General features: G+C 42.3%; 1 protein-coding gene across 7 annotated transcripts in view; it reads right to left on the reverse strand.

The window, feature by feature from the left end:
• RTF2 (replication termination factor 2) overlaps positions 1–9,735 on the reverse strand; it is a 50,788-nt gene extending 41,053 nt beyond the window's left edge. For all 7 annotated transcript variants that reach the window (XR_014229689.1, XR_014229690.1, XR_014229691.1 and 4 more), the window contains exons 1-5: positions 9,601–9,735; positions 8,355–8,449; positions 8,158–8,251; positions 7,823–7,962; positions 5,459–5,537 (exon numbers count right to left, since the gene is read on the reverse strand). Coding sequence is in view for 2 of the 7 variants with exons in the window: in XM_082326272.1 (XP_082182398.1) it covers positions 5,459–5,537; positions 7,823–7,962; positions 8,158–8,251; positions 8,355–8,449; positions 9,601–9,669 (477 nt within the window). In the remaining 5 variants the exon portion in view is untranslated. The remainder of the gene's footprint in view (positions 1–5,458; positions 5,538–7,822; positions 7,963–8,157; positions 8,252–8,354; positions 8,450–9,600) is intronic.
• Positions 9,736–10,104: the final 369 nt, after the last annotated feature.

Raw genomic sequence — 10,104 nt, forward strand, 5'->3', positions numbered from 1 at the left:
GAGTTTCTTGGAAACATAATTTCTTTCAAATGAACTTTAACCTAAAGAAAGACCATCTGGTCCCTATTTATTTACAGAAACTTACAAACTAAACCCAAAGGCCTGTACTCAGTTTCATGTATAATTCAGGACTTATCTGGTGGCTAAATATTGCTGGAGATGCTTTTTTATGGGGGGGGGGGGGGGGGGGGGGGAAGCCACACAGCATGTTCACACTGAGCTTGTTGAGAATACCTCTGAAAACCATTACTGAAGCTCATGGGCCTCATTATGATATTAATCATACCGATATTCAGAATTAATTTCTCTCCAGTCCACTATAGGGCACTGCCAGCATTCATCCACTCCACGTTGTTTTTTAAAATGTGAATGGAACATTCCTTGTTACCGTCGTTGCAGCAAATCCAGTATCAAGCTTTCACCTTTTGTCACCATCACACAAAACAATTGTTGGGTCTCACTTCTGAATTGAATTAAAAAGATAAATTCCATAGCAAGGTGATATATAACATGGGCTTGGTTTGTAGAAACTGAACCAGTCAAACTGGGAAAAAAAAATCTGCACAAAAAACCTTCTTAAAATATAATTTAGGTATGACTTTACCCATGTCAATCCAGGAAAATCACTGGAGTGTGATCCTCCTTCCTTAAAGGTTTTTGTATTTTAAACAAAATTTTACATATATAAACCCCCCAGAAAATCATAATTAAACCACCCCATGCTCAGTCATTAAGAAACGATATTTTACACATTATTCTGAGTGACCATAACCACATTATATTCTTGAAAGGTTTTACTTCTAACAACAGTTAAAAAATTAAGTAATAAAACTGTGAAAGCTGAGAGCATTCGACATACATAAGAAGTGTTCATTAAGTTCTGTATGCACTATCATGTCATGAGTAGAACTATCACAACTTTTAGATTTCAGCAACCAATGTTCACTAACTTTTGGTAACTGCTGATGTAAGAGCATATAGTGTCGATGTGACCTTGTCCAAGGCAACACTATGCTCTATAACATCCTGCACACATATTAACTCTGTATCTGAAAGATGTATGCATAATTTCTGTTTCAAGAAGCCTGAGGCACATGTTCAATAGCTCTATATCTAAGTTAAACATTTGACTAAGTGTTTTATATGGCACAGACTTCAATAGTTAGGGTGCTATTTCAAGTGTGTATTCAAGTCTGTTAACTCTGAAAAGAACTACAAAATAAATTTTAAAGAGATACAAGAAACTACATCTTAAAATGTAATCTTGTCCTTAACTTCCAGAGTGACTACCTGAACTCCCAGAAGGACGTCCACCACAGATTCAATAACCACTATCCCATCTCCAAACTACCTCTAGCATGCTATTACACCAATAGTAACTTCTTTGACAGGAGAGTCAACATCAAAAATTGGCAATGGTGCCTTTTTCAACCCTCCAAAAGTGAGGTTAAATAGATACTACACAATGCTAGGTGATTCTTTTATTCCATCATTTCTAAAAGCATAATTTTTGTCAAATAGCAGACTTCCAAAGAAACAGGCACTAAAGATTGCCCACGCAAGAATCAGCAAGTCAGTCAGAACAGAAGTTCCAAAACGTTTAATTGCTTTGGGCCCCACCAAAACCTACAGACCACACAGACTAGCACTAACTTACAATCTACAAGATCCCATCAAATACAAAAAGAGTGAGTAGAAACAGTCTTGCTTGTTCTTTTAATTTTAGTAGTCTGTTTGAGAATTAAACACAACAATAGGTGAGAACATCCTATTCAAAAGTGCAAATTTTCAGCTGGCAATTTCCATAACACACATAATTCTTCCTGAAGAATAGGAAGCAGAAGGCAGCAGAAAACTCCTGATCTTCAGGGCTTCTGCTACAGAACATGCATCACCAAACTCCATTATCTGGAAGCAAAGTCGTTTCTCTTCCTGCTGATGGAAAGTCCTGTCCTGCACATTTCAGCACGTGACTTAGTACGGATAGTTTAAATTTTCTCTTCTTACTGTACAAAACCTCAAAAATATGGCTCAAACAAAATACGCTTCTGTGTAAAAAGGTATTATAAGTTTCATTTGTATTCATAAGTTGCTCTGTTTTAGACAAAGCTCTTTTTCAACTCTTTTCAGTCTAAACAGAAGCTTCAAAATTTGCCCCAAGCACTTCATCTAACAAGCTTGCTCTCCAACATAAACCACCACTAAGAAATTCTCATTGCTTTCAAAAAAATCTTTGGCCAGCGAGTTTTATATTTTGGCAAGACAGTTCAAAGCATTCGCCATTCAGGCAATAAGAGACAATCTCATTCTCTCTCAACACTGCTACAGTGTCTGACTGTTTGTTTGCCTTAGAGTTTTCACATTTTAATGTTATTTTTTAACTTGAATCTTTCAGTATACTGCTACTTACAATGTGAAGCAAGAAAGAAAAGTTTACTTCCACGGGAGGTAAGTCACTTCGAAAAAGCCCTCACACATTAACTACAGTTGCCTTACTAGAAGTCCTCCATCCATGACACTTTCCTCTCACATTCTTGTGCCTCTCCCTAGTACCAATACAGTCTTTTTAACGATTCCCTAAAAGCAGATAAACACATGTATTTAATATTGTCAGCTCTTCATGTAAAGTTTCTAACGAGGCAAAATATGCTTTTTTGAAAGAGAACACTGATAGAAACACTACTTCCATCCTCCCTGTACCTAGACTCCATAAAGCCTTTCAAATCTAGTACTACAGCAAATACTGTTGAGACAAACCAAGGAATGCTGAATTCTTCAGCTTGGGGTTTTCCATTTCCTTGAATTAGACAAAATCTGCATACGCATTCAATTTTTTCCTAAACACTTATTTTGTGATCTGCATATCACTGAGCAAACAGATTGCTCTATTTCTTGTATGAGCTGTCACAGAAAAATCTGAGAAGCAAACTGAGCGGTGACACAACTGTCTGCGGGCCTTCCCACAAAGCGGGAAGCCTTCCCACGAGCCAAGCCAGAAGGCCTGGAAAGGAAGCAGCCCTCTGCTCTCAGCATTGGAAAGTAATTTTCTACAGTTTCATGAGGCACAACGTTTTGCAATATGCATCTTGTAGCACGTAAATCTACGTTCATTACCTAGTTCAGATTATTTAGTTTGAAGTATATGAGTATGAAGGCGAGGACTGCAGAATTGTTGCTTGGGCTGCTGGATATCTGTATTCTCTGGTGAATGTTTTTACTGCATCATTACAGCACCTGTTTGACAAAGGCCTTTGGGAAACCATTGCTGTTTACAATTTAGCAGACTATCAATACTGCTGTTTAGGCTCATAGGTGAAATTAATGCACAAGAATAGCTTGTTTGGAAAGAGCTTTCTTAAATTTCACAGTAGTGGGGAAGAGAACTGCCACACAGCTCCTAGACTGACACTTCTCCAGTTTACATCCATGCTATAAACCTCGTCCCCGGGATGAAGTGAAAACACAGATTCTGCTAGCTGAAAAGAAAGACTGAATACAGAGTGTAAACAAGCAAATACAGGATTATTTTCTTTTAACTACTCTCATCACGTCACTCTCCGAAGTCACATAACAGTGCCTCCGCACACACAGATGTGGTGGGGGACGCAGGGCCAGGCAACTGGGCACATAGTGGCAGACAGAAGGTGACAAGGCCATGAAAGAAAATGCTGTGGCCCACATGGATCCCATAGGCTGGATTTTGGTTCAAAAAACCCATATTGTCATTCTTCAAATACAGCAGTTAGCACCAGTAGAAACATATGTATGGAAATCCACAACATTCAAACATTCTGCACTTCAGAAAATTTTTCCATTTTGAAAGAACATGTACCAGAAGAGGATTCTATTTGTTAACAAACAATTTCTAATCCTAGCATACGTACAATACACAACACTTCATTTTTTTTTTTTTCCCCCCCTCCTTCTTTAGTTCTGGTTCATTTTACTCTATGCCCCATTGTTGCATAAAGACAGAATGTGCTGGGGGAATGCTGCTAATTAGCGCCCTGGATATAAACAAACTGTTAGCTACCAGAAAGCACGGCAACCAGTTCCCCATGATCCTATTTAGAAAAGTTCTGGTCCCCTTCTTGATTCTGAATACAGAATGAGAACATTATCAGTATATATCCAAAAATCTACCAAATCGCTCTTTGACCTTAATCAAAGGAAATGTGGACTAAAACATGTTCTCCCAGCTGGTTACCATTGTCTTTGAGCACCAATAATGAAAAGATGACAGTCTACATTATATTATATCCACTTCATTATTTCTAGAAGCATCTTTCTGAATATTGTGAAGAATTCACATGCACGTGAAAACAGTTGCACGCAAATATGAGGCTATGATAAATACCGATTATTAAAAAATCCAGAAAACACGTGGGATTCATTTAGGTTTTTTTAAGATTATCAGACTGGCCAAACCATGGACAAAACATCTCATTCCTGCATTTAATAATCAAGTTGCATCCATCTATCAACAAAAATTTAGATGCAAACAAAAAACCTCATTAAAAATAAATTAGTATCTGCCAACAGGAAAGCAGAGCCTTTAGGACTAAACTGGTATTCCATAGAACAAAATTAGCACTGAAGGCAGCAATATGAGGCTAAACCTAACTAACAATATTCCACATCACCTGCAACAACTTACCAAGAAAGTTTTTCCTTTACAGGTCTTGTTTAATACAAATATACTGTATGTTTTATCAAATATCAGGGTGTTTGCTGAAAAATAACTCTGCCTAAATGTGGCAACTATCACCACAAATCTCACTGATAACAGAAGTAGTGATGGGAGAAAAGAGAGTATTTGCAACTTTTATAATTGCTCCTAGCTACAAAGAATCCTATATAATGAGATCAAACCAGCACTGTAAAATGAAATGCAGTCAGTATTTTCTACAATAATCCATGTAATTGCTGAAAATTCTGAGAAGAGTTGCCCACAAAAAGATGATGTCAAATGTCCTTTAAAAACACAGGGATCAAAATAAAACCTGAAAATGTAATCCGTTTAAACACATAGAGTGGACACTGATAAACACAAACCACATGCATTCGGGGAAAAAAACCCAAAACACAACAAACACCTCAAACCCCAAACCAAAACCAATCACCCTTTTTTAAACTGAAATTCTAACCAAACATTTGAAAAAATGAAATTTCTAAAGTAGTTGTTGCAAAACCAAACTGTCTATGAGAATAAAAAGTCATTTTTTACAACTAATTAGAAACACATTTTTATTAAAGAAGGCCATATAGAATTACCTCGGGCCATCATAAAACAGAACTTTTACAAGTTCCATTCCAATTTGCATATTCAGATTAAAAAAACCACTTTACAATAGTGGATGTGAATGTAATTGTACATGTATACATACACACATTTATAACTATATCTGGGGGGGGTCATATGTGACCTCACTGCTACTAAAGCTGAAGAAAAACTCACCTTGTGACAAACTTCTGATTTAATTTCTTTGAGAGCACGTTCCGAGAACACACAGCCACAGTTTCTCAAGAAGCAAAACCTTCAAAGAAAAGAAGACATAGAATCGTTTTTAAGAAACCCTGTGCCTAAAAGACATATCTGCAGTGCTGATTTAACACAGAAACAATACTGCAATGGGCTAGCAGGACACAGCTAACTTTCTCTTTACACAATCTTGCAGCTAATCAAGGTATCAGCACCTTAACTAGGTACGTATTCATTTGCACAATGTAAGAATTGAATGAAAAATATTGGGTACATTAAACCACAACACATATTTTGTTATTTCATTCTCAGTATAATTTTACATAGGTTTATGACAGTCTCTGAAGGGGATCTTAGCAAAACAGATGATCTTGAGATGTTTTTGTACATTTGCTATAGGTCTGAACAGGCTTCTCTGGAATTACCACCACCATCTGTTTTACTACAGAGTTACACTGTTTGAATGGTTCCACCTCTCACCAAACTTAATAGTTTCACTTACTCTGACTCAAGCTCTCCGTCAATGTTGTCACAAGTGACCCTAGCCGGGGTCTGTTCTCCCACGTCTCTCCTGTTCACATGGAAGATTCTTCCAAGACTACGTGAAGCAATTATGCATACAGTTCACGTGATCTCCCTTTTCTGAGATCTACTGTGAATCCTTTCCTCTCTATGACCCTCAACTGAATGAAAAAATACTAAGGTGGCTCTGGCAAAAACGGGGTTACTTTTCGGGTTCTCTCTTTAATTCCACCTGAATATCTCCTGGCTAATCACTCTCTGGAGGAAGAAATACTTTGCAACTATCAAAGCTGTGAACCCAGCCTCTTCTCACTCATCAGGGTTAACATGCACAGAAAAAGAAATTGCTAATTTGGCCAAACCAGGATGCAAGGAAATGTCCTTCCTCAGCCCAAGAAAAAATAAGATACTATTGCAGGATTAGAATAGACATACAATCCACTTCCATTCTGATCCTAACTTCCTAGGCTTGCCAAGCTGGTGAAGAGGCCTTTAAACTAAAGTTGCTGGCAGAGGGGAACCTCAATCCATCCCACTCCTACCAGTTTGATGCCAGTGCCAGCAACAGACGCCCAGAGCCTGGAGAAGGATCACAGGTCAGCAGAGCTCCTGAAAAGCAGCACAAAGGAATTCCAGCCACTCCAGCCAGTAAGTCAGCTTCATCGGGGGCCCAACTTAAATGCCTCTACGCAAATGCACACACCATGGGAAATAAACAAGAGGAGTGAGAGAAGTGTGCACGCCTGCAGGGCTATGATCTTACTGGCATCACGGAGATGTGGTGGGATGGTTCCTGACTGGAGTGTTGGAATGGAAGGATACAGGCTTTTTAGGAAGGACAGGCAGGGGAGACGAGGAGGGGATGTCACCCTCTATGTCAACGACCAGCTGGAGTGGCTGGAGCTCCCCCTGGGGATGGATGAGGAGCCGACCAAGAGCTTATGGGTCAGGATTAAAGAGAAGGCAGGGACAGGTGACATTATAGTGGGGGTCTGCTACAGGCCACCCCACAAGGAAGACTGTGCAGATAAGGCCATAGAAAGATAGGAGCAGCCTCACATTCACAAGCCCTGGTCCTCATGGGGGACTTCAACCGCCTTCCAGTACCTGAAGGGGGCCTACAGGAAAACTGGAGAGGGACTTTTCACAAGGGCACATAGTGATAGGACAAGGGGTAATGGCTTTAAACTGAAAGAGGGTAGCTTTAGATTAGATACAAGGAAGAAATTCTTCACCATGAGGGTGGTGAGGCACTGGAACAGGTTGCCCAGAGAAGCTGTGGATGCTCCACCCCTGGAAGTGTTCAAGGCCGGGGTGGATGGGGCTTTGAGCAAACCTGGTCTGGTGGAAGGGGTCTCTGCCCATGGCAGGGGGGTTGGAACCAGATTTTCTTTAAGGTCCCTTCCAACCCAAACTATTCCATGATTCTAACAGAAGGAGAGGCAGAATTGCTTGATGTGATACAAAGGGAGGTCTCATCTGACCTCCCTCTGCTTGCCCATACCAATCTCCTGTGGTTTAGCCCCCAAACAACTTTTAGTCACTTTTTCTCTGCAAACATTGCCCTTTACTCCTTTATGATACATATAAATTCATTTAGGAAAGGGTTAACTTTTTATCTTTCCTCTTGAACATGAAATGAAAGGACACTTAGTAACCTCCTGAACTCCCTCCTTCTGAAAGGAGGACAAATATTTCCCACAAAGGCTTGAGTAAGTCCACGAGTTGCAACATTATCGATTCAAACATTTTTACCTGCTCTACATTCAGTTTAGCATAGTACTCACTTCTAAAAACAAAATTCAGAAACTTACTGACCTATGTCTTCCATTCATTTCCAGTCCCACCACAGGGCATATAAAGCGTGCAGACTGGATGTCATCATATTTGTCACCTTTTATACTCTCTTTGTCACCACTCCAAGCTGGATTATCTGCAAGGTTTAGTTCTGTTACATTCTGAAAAATAAAAATGCAAGCCTTAAGTTGTTTACGAATGATTTTTGAGCCATGATAACATTCCCTAAGATTTTTTTCATTGTGGTTTGTTATTTTTAACACTTGTAGTATATAGTGAGAGCGCAAGCCAATTGAGGCTTTGTAGCATGTTTTAACTTTCATGGCACTCTGTAACATTAGACACAACCTGTTTACCTTAATGCTCTTGATATGTGATGCAGCTTCCATAGGAGTTTTATCAGCTGACTTGTCCAACAAAAATTCAATGATGGCATCTTTATTGTACAACCTATAACATAAATTTTTTTGTAGTCATGTTTGATTCTCGTAACATTCTTTTATTTAACAATTAGTACCTTTCAATATAGTGGTCTTTATGGAAACATTCATACCTGCCTAGCTCACAGGCTACAATTGGCCGACATAACTTCTCTTGACTCAGAGCACAGTAGTACCATCTTGCCACCAATTCAGCATTTTTGTCAACCTGAAGAAAAAAAATACCATTTTAAAATAGTTTTTATGTTTGCAAATTATTTAAACATAAAATCAAGTAATACTTGAAGCATTAATCAAATCCCCAGGTCTTACCAAACCTACTTTCTGCATTCAAAGCTACTCCGTAAAACAACTTTAGCAAAACCTTTTAGCAAAATTCATGACCGGTTTCGAGGGTCTGCCTCTATCTGTTGAACATGTTTCTGCATGTTGTGACTTGGGACCTATCTTCCTAACTCTAACTCGTTTGTCTTTTATCTTTTGCCACTTCCACTTGTCCCCTTCCTTCTTTATTCTTTTTTGCTCTTCACATGTTCTCCACTGCCCTCTTCTCTCTAGTTCTACATCTCAACCCTGCTTGCGTTAACTACCAGTTCCACTCCCTGTAAGGAACAAGATAACAAGAAAAGCAAATCTGGGGATGTCAGGATGCTACCTGAAGCACCAGTCTAAAACCATGAATTTTATGACACATGAGGCCATGAAGGAAAGGCTGAGGTTCACAGCTACTCTGATAGTCAGGTGTGGGGAGGAAATGGATTTTATTTACTTATTTTACACCACCAAGTGTGATTTGCCTAAGTTGTCTGCCGCTTGTTGTGAGACTTTTCCCCATCTTCATCCACCTATCCACACGTGTGATGGCACTATATATCCATTACCCTAAAATACCCTACAAAGAGAGCCCAAGCAACACTCAGGATGCAAGGAGATGGAATGCAGAAATGGCCACGTTCACCATCACCAACGGTCTGGTCACACCATCAAACAATCCACCGAAAGTGTTACCAGCAGACACCCCCAGATGAAGGAGGCCCCTAAACCCCACGCGTTCAGCAGAAAGCCCCCTAGAAGACAAAGGGATCTCCACTATCTCCACCGCCACCAGCGCCACAGGTACAGTCACGCTGCGGCGGTACCCGCAGAGCGGCCCAGCGCCGCGCAGAAGGCCGCTCGCCCCCAGGCCGCCAGCACCAGGAGCGCCCTGCCCGGCTCACCGCCGGACGGGCAGGACTAGCCAGGCCTCCCTGGGGCCTCTCTCCCCCGGGCCGCGGGCCCGCGGTCAAGGCCCAGGCTCACGCAGCCGGTCCGGCAGCCCCCGGCCGCGCCCCGCGCCGCCCTCACGCAGCCCCCTCCCACCTTCTCGACTTTGCGGGGCCCCTTGACCAACTCGTGCCGCTTGGGGATGGTGCCGCCATCGCATCCCATCTCGCCCCCCGCAGCGCTACGCTTCCGGGTCCGCTCCCCCCTCTTCGGGCTACACACTTCCGGGGGAGGGAGGCACTTCCGGCGTGCCCGGAGAGCGTCATCGCTGTTTCATAGCAACCAGCCGGCTGGGGGCGTGGCAACCAGCGCAGGGGCGGGGCGGGCGAGTCCATCGGGCCGGGGCCGGAGGGGGGGGCGGAACGTGCCACGGCGCGCAGGAGGGCTCGCAGCGCCCCCTCCCGGTGGCGGGGCGGGGCAGCCGCCGCCCCTGCCCTGCCCGGCCCTCAGCCGGCCCCGCCGCGGCGGAGCGGGTTTCCCCCTTCTTCTGTGGGGAAGCCGGCCCCAGGACACCCGCTTTGGGGGATTTGTGGCCAAATCAGGTGTTCCCGAGGTGGGCCGGGCTGGCAGGGGCCGGGCCGCGGGCTGCCCCGCGCTGCG

Source organism: Platalea leucorodia (assembly GCF_965183815.1).
Source record: "Platalea leucorodia genome assembly, chromosome: 13".
NCBI classification, from domain to species: domain Eukaryota; kingdom Metazoa; phylum Chordata; class Aves; order Pelecaniformes; family Threskiornithidae; genus Platalea; species Platalea leucorodia.